This window comes from Takifugu rubripes, chromosome 7 (genome assembly GCF_901000725.2).
Source record: "Takifugu rubripes chromosome 7, fTakRub1.2, whole genome shotgun sequence".
NCBI classification, from domain to species: domain Eukaryota; kingdom Metazoa; phylum Chordata; class Actinopteri; order Tetraodontiformes; family Tetraodontidae; genus Takifugu; species Takifugu rubripes.
Window position 1 is genome coordinate 12,168,797 of NC_042291.1, and position 17,306 is coordinate 12,186,102.

General features: G+C 50.1%; 3 protein-coding genes across 7 annotated transcripts; 1 reads left to right on the forward strand and 2 right to left on the reverse strand.

Annotated features, from left to right (window-relative positions):
• Nucleotides 1–1,179: 1,179 nt before the first annotated feature.
• LOC105416690 (glucocorticoid modulatory element-binding protein 1-like) lies at nucleotides 1,180–7,517 on the reverse strand. 5 transcript variants are annotated; one of them, XM_029839386.1, is made up of 10 exons: nucleotides 7,456–7,517; nucleotides 5,737–5,878; nucleotides 5,547–5,605; nucleotides 5,188–5,309; nucleotides 4,994–5,097; nucleotides 4,442–4,626; nucleotides 4,194–4,328; nucleotides 2,999–3,136; nucleotides 2,583–2,705; nucleotides 1,180–2,510 (listed from the first exon to the last, which is right to left on the reverse strand). In XM_029839386.1, exons 2-10 carry the CDS (start codon nucleotides 5,859–5,861, stop codon nucleotides 2,062–2,064), a joined length of 1,440 nt encoding a protein of 479 aa, XP_029695246.1. In that variant the 5' UTR covers nucleotides 5,862–5,878; nucleotides 7,456–7,517; the 3' UTR covers nucleotides 1,180–2,061. The 5 variants fall into 5 exon arrangements, with proteins under 5 accessions (XP_029695246.1, XP_011603909.2, XP_029695245.1 ...); XM_011605607.2 differs by lacking the exon at nucleotides 7,456–7,517 and adding an exon at nucleotides 6,863–7,266; XM_029839385.1 differs by lacking the exon at nucleotides 7,456–7,517 and adding an exon at nucleotides 6,685–6,842.
• Nucleotides 7,518–7,609: 92 nt separating this feature from the next.
• LOC101070126 (discoidin, CUB and LCCL domain-containing protein 1) lies at nucleotides 7,610–15,073 on the forward strand. The gene is made up of 15 exons (XM_011605555.2): nucleotides 7,610–7,809; nucleotides 9,491–9,712; nucleotides 10,072–10,209; nucleotides 10,964–11,015; nucleotides 11,094–11,166; nucleotides 11,243–11,376; nucleotides 11,453–11,490; nucleotides 11,716–11,868; nucleotides 11,939–12,051; nucleotides 12,137–12,311; nucleotides 12,394–12,483; nucleotides 12,618–12,711; nucleotides 12,780–12,817; nucleotides 12,902–13,009; nucleotides 13,951–15,073. The coding sequence occupies exons 1-15, from the start codon at nucleotides 7,707–7,709 to the stop codon at nucleotides 14,358–14,360; spliced, it is 1,941 nt and encodes a 646-aa protein (XP_011603857.1). The 5' UTR covers nucleotides 7,610–7,706; the 3' UTR covers nucleotides 14,361–15,073.
• A 63-nt stretch (nucleotides 15,074–15,136) lies between these two features.
• LOC101070356 (zinc finger protein 16-like) lies at nucleotides 15,137–16,781 on the reverse strand. The gene is made up of 2 exons (XM_011605608.2): nucleotides 16,654–16,781; nucleotides 15,137–16,521 (listed from the first exon to the last, which is right to left on the reverse strand). The coding sequence occupies exons 1-2, from the start codon at nucleotides 16,741–16,743 to the stop codon at nucleotides 15,193–15,195; spliced, it is 1,419 nt and encodes a 472-aa protein (XP_011603910.2). The 5' UTR covers nucleotides 16,744–16,781; the 3' UTR covers nucleotides 15,137–15,192.
• Nucleotides 16,782–17,306: the final 525 nt, after the last annotated feature.

Genomic DNA, 17,306 nt, shown 5'->3' on the forward strand with positions numbered 1-17,306 from the left:
GAACAAGAAGGGGCTCAGAGCTGATCCCTGATGCGGTCCCACCTCCAGCTTGAAGTCCTCTGTCCCACCTACAGCACACCTCACCACTGTCTTACAGTCCTCATACATGTCCTGCACCGCTCTAACAGACTCCTCTGCCACTCCAGGCTTCCTCATACAACACCACAGTTCCTCTCTGGGTCCCCTGTCATAAGACACAATGCAGCTCCCTTTGACCTTCTCTGTACTTCTCTGTCAGCATCCTCAAAGCAAACACTGCATCTGTAGTACTCTTTTTTGGCATGAAACCACACTACTGGTCACAAATGCTCACTTCTGCCCTTAGTCTAGCTTCAACAACTCTTTCCCATAACTCGTATGGCTCATCGGCTTTATACCTCAGCAGCTGCCACAACTCTGCACATCTCCATTGTTCTTGAAGTTGGGCACCAGCACACGTCTCCATTCCTCAGGCCTCTTCTCACTATCTAAGATCCTGTTGAAACCCTACTGCTACCTCTCCTAGACACTTCCATACCTCCACAGGTATATAATCAGGTCCGAGTGCCTTTCTACTCTTCATCCTCTTCAATGCCCTCCTCACTTCATCCTTACTACCTGTCAATACACTTCCATGCCAATCCTCAATCGCCCTAACCCACTGCACAGCCTTCCCATCTCTCTCTCTCTGCCTTGCCAACCTGTATAGATCAGTCTCTCCCTCCTTACTGTCCAACCTAAGCCCCTTGTTTGGCCTTTGCTACCTCGACTTTCACCTGTACTCCTGTCTACTCTCTTCATTCCTCTCAGTGTGCCACTTCTTCGGAGCTAATCTCTTTCTCTGTATAGTCCCCATCTCCTCTTTCCACTAAGTCTCCTTATCTACTTTCCTTCCAGATGACACACCAAGTCCTCTCCTCCCTGTCTCCCTGATCACATTAGCTGTAGCTGTCCACTCATCTGACCATCCAGAGCCTGTCTCAACTGTTAAAAGTCATACAATAATCTTCTTTTTTCAGCTTCCACCATTTCATCTTCTGCTCTGCCTTTACCCTCTTCATCTTCCTCACCTCCATCCTATGCTGTCTGGCTGAGGGCGACCCGATTGGCCAGTTCAGCACATGTGACGCAGATGAGGTAAAATGTACATGACCTATGATGCCAAACACGAGCGACGCTTTTTTTAATAGCAAATATACCTTCTTTTTTTTTTATTCAAAATGTGCCACTTTCATGATAAACCATCATCATATCTGATGTCGCAGAGAGAATTCACCAGTTTACTGGATGTACAGAGAGCGGCTCCCCGTTTAAAGCAAAAACACATCCACAGTCACAACACGTGTACTTTCACTGTCAAAACTGTGTCAAAACGGAGGTTCTGCTGCTTGGATCTCTGGCAGCTCGTAGGAATTTGAAATTTGGGGCCTGAGAGTAAATTCACCAACAGAATCTGATAAAATCCAAACACATAATTCAAAATATTTTCTTTACAGATATTACTGGAACTTAAATACAAATCTGTCAAGCAATATTGTCACAAGAAAAGATAAATACTATATTGGTGTACAATACTGTATCATAGTGTGGACATTTGGCTTCTAAAAGGCCTGATCTTAAATACTACAAACCTGAGGGGGGCGTGTTCATACAAATGGTCTCTTTTCACAAACAGTTTGAAAAATATTACATAGAAAATGTCCAAAATTTGTCCAGAATTTGTGATGTAATTTTCAAAAATGTAAACACAAAAAACAGACTTGTTTCTATTTTTGTGTAAAAACTGACATAAGTGTGGATTTACGACCGTCAGGTTATCATCGTATATTCTTAAATAATCCAAATTGTTTTTCGTTAGATTACATGAAATATTAGAGTTTCAGCTCTTGTTGAAAAAATGTTAAAGGAAGTAGAAAATCTTGAGTCCGACCGAGTGAAAATACAGTTCAGCCGGTAACACTGAGGCTCCAGCCTCTATACTGGTAGTTACACGTTTAAATTTAAGTAGCTCTAATCTTCTAAATCGTTTGCCTTCAGGTCTCAGGCACATTCTCTCAGTCTGCCGTCATTTCAGACAATCTCTCACTTACTTTTATGCTTCTTTCTCCCCAAAACGACCCTTTCGGCCTCTGTGACTCTGTTGTGAGGCTCCTCAACTGTCCTGTCTGCAGGCTCTCTGAGGCTCCCCAGGGCCTCCTGCTTGGGCCTGGTTATCTTCTCCTGATCCACCATCTGGCCCAGCTCCCTCTCTAAAACGCCGTCGTGCTGCCCCTTGTTCCTCCTGCTCCCTCTGGCGTGGTGTCTCTGGCCGTTGGAGGCAGAGCAACTGGTAAAAAGCTGAGGGTTGATGTTGAGCCGGGCGTAAGGTGACCCCCCGGCGATGGAGAGGTGTTGGACCACAGAGACGGGTTTGACAGCACAGGGGGGGCTGCGATGGCACTGAGCTCGGAGGTGTTTGAGGGACTTCACTTTGCAGGAGGAACTTTTGTCACGGCTCTTTGTCCTCTGGTCCTCCAAAATCTCATCCAGCACTGAAAAGCAAGAGAGACGTCCAGTGAAAGCCGCAGGACATCGGTGCGTGACCTGGACGGCTGCGCTCTCACCGTAATCGTGGCTCTGGCTTCTGTTTTGTCCGTCTTCGTTGTGGCTGCGCTTCAGCTCCACGGCCTGCTTCACCGAGTCCAGGAGCCCAAACATCTTGCACAAGGAATGAAGTAATACAGCGTCTGAGGACACCCAAAGAACATTTCATATGATGTAATCATTTCTTTGAACGTGTGTGGAGATTTGACACCGCATAGTGGCAGGAACAGGTACTGCAGGCACAGGTAACATGGCGAGTGTAGCATTGCGGCATGTTGAAGCGACATTCAAGCAACCACAGAGGGGAACAAATTAATATTTATGTAAATATTTTATTTCTAGAAGAACAAAAACATAGTTTTGTATGCTGAGATTCCACTTGTAAGAACATTTCAGACAGTAGATTAAACACTGAAGCATTTCAGCCAGATCTCACCTGCTTCCTGCAGATTAGCTTTCTCAGTGCGATTCTCCACGCCTTTAAACATGGCTAATAATTCAGTCTGGAGGCTGGACAGGACGTCCCCCATCAGCCCCGAAGCTGCTACACTCTTCCACAGGCTCAAGAGTCCATCTAGAACATTCGTTTGAAACCTTACTATGATGAGCTACAGCACAGGCAAAGGTTACTCAGGGAAAGGATGAGATGAGCCATAAAAGAAAAACAGATCAGACTTGAGAACGAGAACAAGACAAAGCAAATCTAATAAAAAAGACAATAATATGGAAGAAAGGAGATTCGAGTTAAGGCTGAGCGATAAACATGTGGAGCGCCAGTGATGGAAACCCTGGGAAAAAAAGATAATTACATAAGGAAAAGAGGCGCAGCAGACGCTATATTGATGACGGAGGTGAAGCGGAACGAGCACGGGGGGTCCAAGATGACAGAGCAGCTTAGAGGAAGAAAGAAAAATGACCTGGAAGAAAAAAAAAACAGCTTCCAGTTGAGTAAACCAGATAAAATATCAAGCACTTAACATATTTTCTTGCAACTTGCAGACATAAGAGTACTTTATGCATTCCCTTTAATGTCTATGGGGATAAATCCATTATGCCCACAGCATCCCATTTACAGCCGTCTGGAGATAAATTCATCCATCCTTCCATGTGGGGAATGTGAACTAATGGAAAGAATCTCATCCCTGGAGATAGAAGGGGATAGCTCTACTACTCACACTGAGAGTCATCGATATATTTAAGCTCCGTGACAAGCAATAAAGCCGGCGCAGCGAGGCGCTCTACTTATGAAACTGGTGACGTTCCAGCTGGAGTGGCGCCTTATCGGGTCACCTTAAAGAGAGCCCTGAAATCAAGAGCTCCGTTGCAAAAGGACACGGCGTGACGCATCGGCGGCTGTCAGCAGCTTTACAGGCCGGTCTGAAGGGACGGAGCAGCGCCGCACGGCTGTGGGGTGACGGGTGCGATGGGGGGGGTCAAGGAACACAGAGAGCACCTTTGATTTTACTGATGTATTCTCTATTCCCGCCACTATGTGTCACCAAACCATCAAAGTGAATCAGCTGAATTTACCCTCGTTAAAGTGACGACAACTTTGAGGGTTGAGTTTGGGTCATTCAGTTAGATTCCGATTCCATCCCATCATCCCTGAGATCTCTCTGCTTTCCATTTACCTGGAACGTCGGGTCTCTTTCTTTTTGTGGCGTGGCCGTTGGTAGTGGTGGGATTAGTGGCTGGACCGGCGCTCCATTCTGCTGCCGAGCTGAACTTGTCCTCCAAAGATGTTTGGACTTCGTGTGCAACCTCTCCTAAAGACATGAAGATGATCCCTTTTAGCTTCTTTATTTGCTAACTATGGCTGTTAATTATACCAAAGCAGCTCCTGAATTCTAAAAACGCAAGCAGAGACAATGAAGTCTACCTGTCAGGGGGGGCATGTGTCCTCCGAGAGGGTCCACAACCAAACAGGATGGGCTCGGCTGCACTGGGGCTCCTGTAGGAATCCGAGCGTTGCCGATCAGCACGTCGAATTTTGTGCTGCGGCAGGTGTTGCTGCACACGGTGTCGTGCTGGTAGAAGTCTATCTGGCCAGAGTCCATCATTTTCCTGCGTGGACAGAAGCAGGTTCAAAACACAATTTCCCAGAATCCCCAGAGGATACTAAAGTATGGATCTGTTGGCGCCATCAGCTTCCCAGAGGAGTAGAGGAATAGAGATGAAGAGGGCAGATATCGCTGTGTATATTGACTCACTACTACAGCCAGTTACAGAACAAGTGCAAACACGATGGACGGGTGAGAGGGATCACTCAGCGGCTCACTTATGCGTTATTGGATCCTGTTACAATAACAACAGCGCTTCCCTGTGGAATCCAGTGTTGAAACCCAGACGGGTTGGACACGAGCCATGAAATAGCAATTCCAAAGTAAACCTCAAAGCCACATAAAGGACTCCTCCCCAGATCAGATCGTACCTGAGCATCACTCCTCCCAGTCGAATGGCCCTCTTCCAGTCTTTCAGCGTGGCTTTTCCTGCCAGGTGCACAAACTGCTTTGGACTGATCAGCTGGTCATTAAACTACAGGCGACAAGGACACAATTAATGCACAAAACTCATCTTAAACCTAACTACACAGACAACTTACGGTACAGGCGAAAATGAACGTACCTTGACGCATCTGACATTAATTCCAGGACACACAAACTTCTTAAACAGCAGCACTGCTCTGCTGTCTCCACAGGTGATGGGGTAGCCGTATTCGATCTCCTCTCCTTCTGCTTTACTGTCATCTGAAGATGAGACGTTACAGCCGCTGACTGCGGTGTTGTTAAACTTTACAACCCGCCACAATATGTTTTCAAAACACATTCCTGCGCTTGGGAATGTAAATATCACAACATCATTAAGAGATGTGAGAAGATAACATGATATCTTAATTTAAAAAAAATTAAAACTGTGCGGTTCAGTGCTATTCTTCATGGCAAAGCCTCCCTGCTGTTTGAATTTCACCGTTTTCTGTCACCTACCACGGTGCGTCTCTATGGCCAAGACGGTCGTTCCAGCCTCAACAGTGTCATCTGTCAACCTGCAGGGGGCGACATTTTGCCAAATTTAACAAGAATCAACGAAGTGGCTAAATCAATGTCAATCTTAACGCGTTTTTATATTTAAATACTGCAATATGTTCTTGGTTTGATTTCAGGTTTATCACGTTACCCTTGCAGGACGGGCTGCAGGTGCAGGATGACTTGAGCCTTATGGTTGTCGCCACTGGACTCCCCCTCCTCTGCCTTCACTGTCATCAGATCCCCCGAAGACACGATGACCTCAGCACCCGCCATCTCCCCTCTGCACTGAGCTGCACGCACAGAGGGTCACGCATGCATGTTTAACATCCAGATCACACACATACAGCATTGCCATTTAATGCACGCACACACACGACTCAATGGAAAAAACCTCCCCCAGCTGACTCTCCCTGGCATGCAACTGTCACTTAAATGAATCTCTGCCCGGGTTAAAAGGTCACCAATGACAGAACGGTCGCTTACCCACAGAAAAAAACAAAACATCATTACTACAATAACCACGATCGACTCAACAAGTTTAAAAAGTTATGTAGAGGCGAAAAAACGCAAATAAATACAGCAAACTGCCTCGAGAGCGAAACATAAAAATATCAATGAAGGGCTTGTTTAGCAATAATGCTTAAATCTTCTCAGAATCTTTGAATGGTTTGCTTAAATGGGTCAAATCACTTCTGATTAGTCTGAAAACGGAATTCTGACGCATTGACGTTGGAGAATAGCGTGCAACGTAAACAGCCGGGGTCACACGTCAACCTGGTAACTGCCACCGCGCTTCGGTGGAGCCCCAAAGAAACCAAATGAACCAACAGTTGAGGCGAAGTTGCTGCCAAACACACAAACCACACGAGCAACACAGCGGGTGACGAACGGGGGGGGGGGGGGGGGGGGGGGGAATATCACAGGCAACAGAGCGAAACTTAAACGGATTTACAAACTGTGCCGAGATCAGCCGCGGTGAGAGACGCAGAGCCGTTGCCGCGCAGCGAAGAGCGACCGTTGGTAAACCGATCAACATATTCGGCTCTAAATCAGCGGGGTTTGCCGGATCGCCAACTCCGTTGCGCGTCTTCCTCACCCTCCTTCACCCGCTCAAGCTGACGTCTCTCGGTGCGGCGGCACGCACATCCCGAACAGCAACGGCGCGCCGGCGCGCACTCCGGATCCGCATCGCAACGGTTCCCCAAACACCACCGAAACTCCCAAAACAACACGCCGTGTACACTTTACAGAACACTCTGAGAGTTTTTACCAACCGTCTCACAGCGGGGGATAATTCATCCTCCGCCTGTCGGAGCGGCTCCAGAGCATGCGCCGTGCCTGCCGCGCCGCACTTCCTGCCGCGGAGGCTGCGCTCGCCTGAGAAGCATCTGTCCCGCTGTCACGAGAAGCGGTTAGTTCGCACGCGATGTGTAAATCGGTCAGACTGCTTTCGTGTGCGCGGCTTTGCGTGAGCACCTCTGAGCCGCGGCACCGCATATGGCCAGAGGGCTCAGGCGTCAGGCGCACGCTTTCCACCCCGGAGGAAGTCACGAAAGCGCGGTGTTAATAGGCGGCCACCCTCGCCTCAGGTTTTTACCCAACCGCGCGAGAGTTTTCCCCCTCTTGCAGCCTCCCTCGCTTTCTTTTCTGCTTCTCGGGCAGCAGTCGCCTGTAGTGTTTTTGTTGTTGCCGATTCTGACCAGGAGGGGGCAGCATTTCCACTCAGAACAGAAATAGAGTGTCGGCGACTCAACGAAAAAGAAATCTTGAACTCAGCTCAATTTAAAAGCACTTGTTTTATCCATTACGGTCATTTTTAAACGTAATCGCATTAAACATGGGCATTTTTACGATAGATGATACCCACTTGAGAGGGAACTTCAGTGCCAACAGAAGAGTAACGCGTTTACAGCCTGGCCCGCCCCTTCTAGAGAATGGAATGTAAAGGCTGGTTTGATTGACAGCCCAGAGAACCAATGACAGATCGAATTTCCTGCTCGGCCAATAGTAAATATTCAGTTGGTCTTTTTTTTTCAATCGCTCGACGACTTTTCACGGGAGCCGGAGCCCCGGACAGTCTGGAGTTGCACTTTACTTTTCAGCCGAGCTCTGAGAATCATGCCAACAAAATGCGAAATTATCCACGATGCTGTGAAATCTCACTTGACTGCTTTGTGGATCATTTTAAGCGTCTCTTCCGTAGGTGTTCGTGGCCAAGAGGGTAAGAAAGAAAACTCAGTTCACTGTTGCAAAGTTTTAAAAAGTCTCGCCCGGCTGCTAGTATTAACCCAAAGAGTTTGTTCTTTCCGCTTTACAGGCTTAATTACTAGGTTAACACGCACATTTAAACGTAATAAACACTTGTGGGGAAAAACGCCGTAAACCACCTCGCATCTTAATGAAGTTAATCAATAACACAAACGCCACCCCATTGTTTATCAGACGTCACATGACTGGATCCAAAGCAGTGTTTGTGCTGTGTAAAGCAGCAGTCATGACATGTCAAGGTTTGCGTCCCTGACGTCCAGCGAACATCAATATTTGAGTTGAAAATAGCGGGGAAATCTAGTGTTTTTCACGTTGAAATAGGTGCAAAGGTCGACCCTGTGATGTCATGGTAGCATTCTTTGCATAGTCCCTCTGTGTGCATGTTTACCTCCTGATCTCTGCTCTCAGCCCATGTTTCCCACAGCCCCCCCACCCCCCCAGGTCCATATGTGCTATGAATCACAGATGACTACATAAATACAGACAAACCAGAGAAAGATTCCACGCTCCCACAGACTTAACAGTGGGCCTTTGGTTTCCGTTCATTTGAATCACACTTATTCTGAATCATGTTTGCAAATCTGGCGGGGCCCGGGGCGGGTGGGTGTGTGTGGGGGGGGGGGGGACTTCTCAGCCTCGATTTTGTAATATTGTGATTGACGCACAGGACGGGCTAAGGCGATGTAGTGACAGCGCAGGTGAACATCCTGTCTGCCAGCGTGGACCTGTAAGAACCTGCCAGGAGAGCCTGCCGTGGAAAACAATGTTGCCGGGCTGCTTTGGGTTGACTGTCGGCTGCTGTCCCACCAACCATTTCGACTCTTTAATCCTCATCTGACCCGATGAGGGGTAGCTCAGCCTGTATCTTGTAATCTCGGAGGCCTGAGGTTGGCTGAAGGCGACTGATTCCGCAGCAGGTCGCTGTGGCATTTCCGAGGGAATCCTTCTGGGGATTGGGGAAGGGGGGGTGATAATAACATGCACACGTTTATCACGCTAAAAAAAAATGTTGTCGGGAAGCAGAGGAGGGGGTGGCTGCAGTGCCAGATGTGTGTGGTCGAGGGTGAGTGGAAGGTTATCCTCTTGTTTCCCCTCAAACAAATCTGAAGCAGCCTTTTATGGGAAACAAGCATGCGGATGATGACACACGGCCGGGGGCCTTTTATTTAAAGTTTTGACCACTTCCCGAACGCATCGCCTCTTTGATATTTTAGTCATAGGGCGTGAACCCGACGCCCCCGCGGCGCTTATCTGCGTCTGGCTGGTCGATCGCCGTTTCGAATGTTGTCTGTTCCAGTCGAGCTATGGCTGATGTGCGCCACAGAGGAGGGGGTGTGGGACTGAAACGCCACCTTTAACCTTTAAGATTGTGCAAACATCATGATCGTGGTCGTCGTTTGTCGTGAAGCAGCGTCAGCGCACACGTGAGAGCAGAACGCGCTCGGATCTTAGTCACGATCAGGAGAGTATAAACACGCCATAATCCGTCAAGAATGTTCTGAAGAGAATTAGCGCACGTCCGGCCTCACCTGTGGCCCCGACAGGCCTGAAATAGTCCGTCTGTTATTGGCATCCGCCTGCCTGTTAACACAAAATGACCGGGATCAACCATCTGTGTGTGCGACTGGTTTCAGGTAATGGTTGCGGACACACGGTGCTGGGCGCAGAGTCCGGCACGCTGGCCTCTCAGAACTACCCGGGCACCTACCCCAGCAACGCCTGGTGCAAGTGGAAGCTGCGAGTGTCAGAGGGACGCACGCTGCGCCTGCTCTTCGGGGACTTGGACATCGAGAACAGTCCGGGCTGCGGCAACGGGTCCCTGGTGATAGCCGAGAAGAATGGAAAACTTAGTCTGGGTAAAGTGGATGAAAGTCAGGAAATGTCAACCAGCTTGTTGGAGGAGCGTTGACGCCTCTCATTACTGGTGATGGCGGACGCCATCCCGCATTCACTATCGTGACAGACACGTGCACGTCCTCCATCTTGCCTGGAGGGCACAGAAAAAGATGACAGCCAGAAAGAAATATTTCATTTTGTTCTCTGTTGTGGTTACTATTAGATCCAGTTCTTACATGTTCCTGCATGTTCCTAGTTTATCATGGCACCGTATTTGCATTGCGCACGTGGTCTCGACAGAACTGGTCCAGACTGGTTAAAATGCATCTCGCTGGGCCGGCGCCGGGTCGTGAAAGACATCTCTGTTGTGCGTTAACAGGTCCGGTGTGCGGAAAGCTGGAGGCAACGCTGAAGAACATGACGCTGAAAAGCAACGAGGTGACGATAAGCTTCACGTCGGGCCCCCATCGTTCTGGGCGGGGCTTTCTGCTGTCCTACTCCAGCGACCAGTATCCAGGTAGCGTTAGCTAGACTGCATGTGCGAAGCTCAAATGAACAGGGCTTGTGGTTAAAATGTCCTTATTTGCAAGCGGGAGATGAGCACGAGTGTGTGTGAGTGCAGTTGTGTGTTTGCTCAGTCTGAATGGAGGGAGGCCCCCGGCCCTCAGTGTTTTCCTGGAACCCTTTGGCGCTCTTTCTTTCCACCCCCCCTCCGTCATCGTCTTATTCATCCCCGCTAAACTGCAGCCGTCATCTGTTTGCTGTCCACCAGCAGCAGGGTGTTCATTCCACAGCCCAAAATCCCTGTTCTCCTTCACACCTTCTGTAATCATCACGTGCACTGTTTCAGTGCTGTCCGTAACCTGCGCACGTGCACCACCCTCTGTGATAGTACGTATCGGTTTCCTGTTTTCGCTGACTTGTTTATGAAATCTGTCTGGAGCTTAAGCCCCTTTTCAGACGCACAAACTGGCGTCTGTCTGCCGCGATCTCGCCCGGGACGTTCCCTGCTCTCGTGTACTGTCACAGTGGCGGTAACAAAGGCCTCACTCACATCGACGGTGACGAGTGCTCGTCTCCTAATTTAGCGCTCTGAACATGTCTCACACAGAACCTGTTTGTGGTCCACTGAATGGCCCCGGCCTGTTATGTAAGCCTGCCATACTGGTTGCTGTGTTATTAAAGTGGGCTGCTACGTGTCATTAAATGAAGTTTGAGCGACGTCTCTGCGGCCTGTTTAACCCGGGTCTCGTCTGTTTTTGCCACCGCAGGTCTCATTTCTTGTTTACAACGAGGATCTCACTTCAGCTCTCAGCACGTGAGGTGAGTGTTGGACCAGCGGGGAGTGTGTTTCAGCCCCACAGGCGAGCTCCTCTCACGTGCTCTTCTGCTGTTTGTTAGTGTTTACTGCCCCGCCGGGTGTAGGAACGTCACGGGGGATGTTTGGGGAAGCTCAGAGCAGGGTTACAGAGATGTAAGTAAAGGGCGGGGACGGTGATGGACCGCGGTGACCAGGAGGGCTCACCTGTCATACCTGCTCCGTCTTGCAGACCTCGGTCCTGTGTAAGTCGGCGGTCCACGCGGGAGCCGTCTCCGACAGCCAGGGCGGCAACGTCACCGTGAATCGAGGGCGGAGCCTCACCCTCTATGAGTCCACCTTCGCAAACGGGATCCTGTCAAAAATGTGCGTCTGTTGGAATTGGACGATATAAGAAGGGATTAGCTTCAGGTACTGGCTGACCTTTGCTCTCTCCTCACAGGGGGTCGCTATCTGAAAAGAAACTGCTCTTCAGTAAAGGTAAGGGCAACTTTCCAGGCCACACAGAGCGCTATTACAGGTTAGCAGACTGCTTACGACCGGTAAAATCCCATTTACTCGACTGCTTTCCATTGTTCTTGCTGCTATGAATATGTTCCTGGATGTGTGTTTTCTAACTGCTCAGCAGTAAAACACACGTGGTTTCCTGCATAAATACTCAGCGTTTACACAGCCAACTCAATCTTTCCTCTGGTCCTCCAACAGAATGCAATAACATCCTGAGTGTTGCTGGTTTCAATGCCTCATCCTCCTCCGGAAACGCGGGCTCCAGCCTCGCCGCGCTGCCCCAGCTGCGGGGCAGCACTGACCAGAGCTTCTGGTTGGAGCTGGAACTGACTGACAAAAGCACCATCACAGGTAGAAGGTCAAAGTTGAGAAGTTACGGGCTTGTCCCGTGTTTTTGGAAACCCTTTTTTTCTTTTTCCAGGTGTAATAACAACCGGCTCGGCCCAGCGCTACATCGAGTCCTACGTCGTTTATTTCAGCAAAGACAGAAAAAACTGGAAGCCTCACAAGGATGTTTTGACCAAAGAGAAGAAGGTTCGCCCTCCCCCAACCGTCGTGGGTTGAGCTTGCGAAGGCGTTTTCCATGGTAAACGGTTAACTTGGTTGCTGTGGTCTCCAGGTCTTCCGGGCCCACACAGACGGACACCTCAGGGTTCTCAACAGTTTCTTCCCCCCCGCGGTGGCTCGGTTTGTGCGGCTGCAGCCGCTGAGCTGGCACGGCCGCGCCTCGGCTCAGGTCCAAGTCCTGGGCTGTCCCGTTTCCAAGGTTACACCCAGGATGCGCTCGTCCGACAGTGCGTCTCCTCGCTGCTCTCTGATTGGCTGGAGCGTTGACACTGTGAAGTCTCATTAACCCCCCATCTAATCTTCCTGCAGAATCCCCATCAACACTGGATAAAGAAAAGCCCCAAACCAGCGCCACTCCCACAGCCACAGAGGGTCCGGTGCTGGTGGAGACGCGTCAGAGTGAGTCCTCCCAGGCGTGCACAGCGAGAAAGAGCAACAATAGAAGATGTTTCGCTCACTGTAAACACTGTGTACACTGCAGTAACCACATTCCTCCCTCTCACGTGTACGAGCGTTTGTGCACTTTACCGTAGGCCCCAGTCAGGCGGTGATGGCGGCCGTGGGCGTGGTCCTGGCGCTGCTGATGTGCGGCAGCTGTTTGTTAGCTGGAGTCTGGTGGAAGCGAAGGTAACTGTGTAACATATAGAGATTTGGGTTTATTGTACAATAAAAGTTATATATGTTCCTTTTAACAGGAGAAAGGATTCACAGATGAAGTACTCTTTACCCACAAGTGAGTATCCTTTAGGTATCTTCAGGGTTTGTGTTTATTTCCTGCTTCGTTATCAATTGTTTTTTTGTTTTTTTTGTCACCCAGGTTGTCAGAGTTTCCAGTCTAAGAGTCTGTCCTGCCCTCAGTCCGAGTTTATCTCCTACCCTCTGGAGAGGAACGTCCACGACGCTCTGCCGAGCCCTCCCCTGAATGGTGAGGATTCATTTCAATATGAAGAACGCTTACAAGCCCCTCGGCTCACATGTCGTTGGCCTCTTCGTGGCCCGTTCAGAGATTTTTCCGGGGATCTCAGGTTGTCAGCTGAGGCAGCTTCAGGGTTTTCTGCTCTGATTGGTTCTGGACTCACTGGGTCCATTTGAGGAGCTCCTGCCAGGCCTGACAGGCAAACAGCTCTCTCGGCGGGCCGTCCATTCTTCTCCCCGGCTCTGCCCATCTCCCAGTCACAGTATAAACATTCCTTTCTTTGGTCCACGGAGTCTCACTGAAAGAGACCCTTTAATTGCAGCTCGATAAAGCCCCTCCAACACCCCCCCCCCCCCCCCCCCCCCCCCCCCCCCCCCCCCCGACTCCCCCGTCACCCCTCCCCCACCCAGGAGCCCTCCACTGAGAAACCAGTGATAAACAGAAACGAGGGTCAACGCTAAGACAATCGACGGCCTCTCTGAAGCTGATCTAATTAAAATAGCTCTGGCTCTAAGGCATCGCTGTGGGCGCTCCAGGAGGGTGTCGGCCTCCCACAGCACAGCTCCTCAAACAGGAGAGTTTGGAACGGGGCTCAGCGCTTCACTGTAGGCCACAGTTCCTGCCACATAAAGACCTGAGGTAGGAGGCCAAGTAGCTGAACGGGGGCTAAACATCGGCCTGGAGACTGCTGAAGGAGGGGAAAATAGTTTCCCAGAAACTCCGGAGAACTTGGTTAAAGATGCACGTAGCAATTGGTCCTTTTTAAACAAGGATTTACCAGTTACAAAGCACCACATATCCTAGAATTGAGCATCTTCCCGGGTCTGTAGTGGTTGCCTGGCAACTGACTGAGCTAAATAGGCTAAAAAAAAGTAGTTTAAATCCACCAGTGTTTGTTTAATTCCGACAGATGGAAATACAACCTCACGCTGATTTCCTTCTTTCACCAGACTACGCCGAGCCCGCTATGGGATCCATCGGACAGAAGGTTGGATCTACTTTCAGACCCTCCTCAGTTGAAGGCTACACCACCCCCTTCGCCTTCAACCATTACGACAGTCCAGCAGGCAACCTGCCGGAGTACGCCGAGCCCCTTCCTCCAGAGCCCGAGTACGCTACTCCGTTCAGCGAGCAGCTGGCTCCAGACTCACACGGACCTCCTGCCACGGCACCTGGCACTGGTGGCAGGACCATATTAAGACAAGCCCAGTATGACTGCCCGTCACACAGGATGCTGTCCAATGGATACTGCACGCCTGCCCTACGCACCAGCGGACCGCGCCCCGCCAGCGCGGTCTACGCTGAGCCCAAGTCATGTGACTCTTTAGTACAGAAGCACACATATGAAGAGCCATTGTGAACACAACCAGCTTGGACATGGAGGAAAAAGACTCCTGAAGCTCATGTATGGCGAGGTGGAGTCCAGAGCTGTACTAATGCTGACAGGCCAGAGTGATGAATACAGAGGTCAAAGGGTCAACACGGACCCTCCTGCATATATGTGACCACACCGCTCACGATGATTCCAGTATGAAAGCAAATAATTCCTCTGGGGAGTTGTGCAGTGGCAAGGTTGCACAGAGCAGATGCACAGACACTGTTCATTAATGAAATATTTAATCACAGCTGCACTTTTTAAAAAAAAAACAAAAAAACGAAGCCTACAGAAATGTACGTCATTAACCAGTCAATGCAAAAATTAGGTTGAATAATACTTACTGGTATAAATGCATACTCAATGTATCGTTTAAACATAACATTTAAGAAGCACCGGCAAACAACTGGCAACAGCCTGTTGTTAGGACAAGTGACCACTAGGTGGCTCTCTAGCGTTAAAATGTCTAACAATGTAACGTCTGCTGGTTATTTCCCATCGTTGGTTTCAACATAATCCAGTGTGGCCTGCTTTGTTGTACTAGATAAATGTTCTGCAGTGTTCAACAAGACCAACATACCTCAACTGAACCTCGTAGCCGTTGTCAGATTGTTGCCCACTGTTCTCTGAGGAGTTAAATCACAAATCTCCATATTAAATTCTGCTCTTTGAACTAGGCGTTCACCATCAACATGAAAGAAGTTTTACAGGGTCCGTTAATGAATAAAGCACAATGCAACGATTATATTTATACAAGTGAATTTACAGATGGATTTCAAAACTCATTCGTTTTTGTCTGTGTTATTGTAATTTGCATTCATTTACTATAGTCTCTTCCGTTGTCGCCATCGTTCTCGGCTGTTTTGCTCCGGCCGTCATCGTCCTCGCTGTTCTCAGAGATGTAGTGAATCAGGATCTGATGCTTGTTTCTGGACGGCGCGTCCTTGAACTGCAGGCCGCAGTCTTCACACGTGTACACGGGCCTTGCTCGGCTGCTCTGGATTGTGTTGTCTGGCTGAGGATTACTGTCCCGGCAACCAAGCCCGGCCACACTTTGTAACCCGGGAGGATCTCTGCCGACCGCAGTGCTTGAGTTGCTCTTGCAGTTATCGTGTGGATTCACCCCAAGAGTGACTGAAGGAAAAATCCCAGGAGGAGATGGATAAACACTGTCTGACGTTCTCTGAGAGGCCCCCCCGGCTCCAGCCTCGCCGACGTGCTGCACCAGCATCCCGTGAGCTGTGCGGTAGTGTAAGCTGATGCCAGACTGGTAGGAGAAGTGTTTCCCACAGATGCTGCAGACAAAAGGCCTCTCTCCTCTGTGGACGCGGTGGGTGTGGATCTTCAGAGATCCAGACTGGGTGAAGCACTTCCCACACTGGCTGCAGTGGTACGGCTTCTCTCCCGTGTGGATCCTCTCGTGCGTGCGGACGGCCGACAGATGTGGAAACGTCCGGCTGCAGAATTCACAGGTATAAGGCCTCTCGCCGGTGTGGATGCGCCTGTGGATCTTCAGCGCGCCCGACTGGCTGAAGCTCTTGCCGCAGTCCGGGCAGCAGTAAGGACGTGCACCAGTGTGCACGTTGAGGTGGATGCGGAGGTTGCTGTGCGAGTTGAAGGACCTGCCGCACTCCGTGCAGAGGAAGCCCGGTGGCTTGTGGGCGTGCTCGGAACGCTGGTGCTGCAGGAGCTGGAACGGCCTGGAAAAAGAGGCCGAGCAGTGCATGCAAGGATGCAGAGGCGCCGTGTTCCCGGCAGCCCTCCCCTTTTCCATTTGTGGCCGTGCGTCCGTTTCTCGGCTTTCCCGGGAGCAAGTGGCAGGAGAGTGTTGGCAACACAAGCCGGACACGTGTGGGGCGTGTGAGCGGAGGAACCGAGGACAGGGCAAGCAGGACACCAGGGGGCAGTGGTGGTGGTGAAAATGATGATGGGTGTGAGAAAAGGGAGAGTCCGCGCCGTCCTGGAGGCCGAGCAGCTGCGGGCAGCTGTGGAGGCTCCTTCCACACGTATCCTCCCTCTGCTGTTGGCTGGAACTCCTGGCCTCCGGCTCGGGTGCGGTGGTGCTGCTTGGCTCGGTTTCAGGTCGGAGATGGCATGCTGTGCCGGCGCGTGGCGGTGAGGGCGCAGGTTGCCGCGGTTTCCAAACCTCAAAGGATGATGAAGATGTGGAGTAAGGGCAGCCAGGGCATGCGCAGGCGTAATATACGTCTAGGTTTAAATATACAATTAATGCCAATATTTGTCCAGAGATAACAGGAATAGGATGTTTTTTTCTCACCTTCTCTCCGGTCTCTGGCCTCTCCTTTGCTCTGCGACGTGCCAGGCTTGATCCGCTTCCCGGGTTCCCTCTGAGGTGGGTTCTGACCATGTCGAGGTGGCTGCAGATGTTCCAGCGAGACTCTTTTACAGCCCATCACCTCAGCGCTGCCAGGCAGGCCCCATGCCACATTCAGCACATCTGGCTGAAGCTTTGTGGTGTTCCCAGATGTCATAAAGTCGCCAGTGAACTGGTTTGCCTCCATCCAGGTGCAGGGACCCTGCTTGTAGACGTAAAAATACATCTGGGAAGAATTTGTGAATGAAAACTCAAGACTTTCTGTTAACCATCAGACGTCTGCAAAGACTTGATTAGAAGAGAACTATGGGATTGTTCATGACGCAGAGCAATAGTTTCAATGTACTGTATTCGAGGATTATGTTCCCACCAATGAGTATTAGCTCTCCTTAAATGTCATTGATTTGAACGACGTGGTCTACTTACAGCGTCGCTACACTTGTCTTTGTCCATCAATTTAAAGAGACGGCTCCACTGTGCTGAAACGGACGCTTCCTTTTGTATAAATCATTCCAATCCAAATAAAACCCCGCGGCTGACCCAACTGAGAACAATACTAATACACGTCTGTTATTAATCTGTGAATATACTTCTGA

Bases quoted from the DNA above. Each gene is read 5' to 3' on its own strand.
- LOC105416690 (XM_029839386.1), bottom strand. From the start codon at position 5,861: ATGGCGGGTGCTGAGGTCATCGTGTCTTCGGGGGATCTGATGACAGTG. The intron at 5,310-5,546 runs GTAGGTGACAGA...TCTCATCTTCAG, and splicing joins GGCCATAGAGACGCACCGTG to ATGACAGTAAAGCAGAAGGA. The intron at 2,706-2,998 runs GTGAGATCTGGC...GGGTGTCCTCAG, and splicing joins AGCTAATCTGCAGGAAGCAG to ACGCTGTATTACTTCATTCC.
- LOC101070126 (XM_011605555.2), top strand. From the start codon at position 7,707: ATGCCAACAAAATGCGAAATTATCCACGATGCTGTGAAATCTCACTTG. The intron at 11,491-11,715 runs GTAAGGGCAACT...GTCCTCCAACAG, and splicing joins GAAACTGCTCTTCAGTAAAG to AATGCAATAACATCCTGAGT. The intron at 11,869-11,938 runs GTAGAAGGTCAA...TTCTTTTTCCAG, and splicing joins TGACAAAAGCACCATCACAG to GTGTAATAACAACCGGCTCG.
- LOC101070356 (XM_011605608.2), bottom strand. From the start codon at position 16,743: ATGGTCAGAACCCACCTCAGAGGGAACCCGGGAAGCGGATCAAGCCTG. The intron at 16,522-16,653 runs GTGAGAAAAAAA...TCATCCTTTGAG, and splicing joins GGCCAGAGACCGGAGAGAAG to GTTTGGAAACCGCGGCAACC.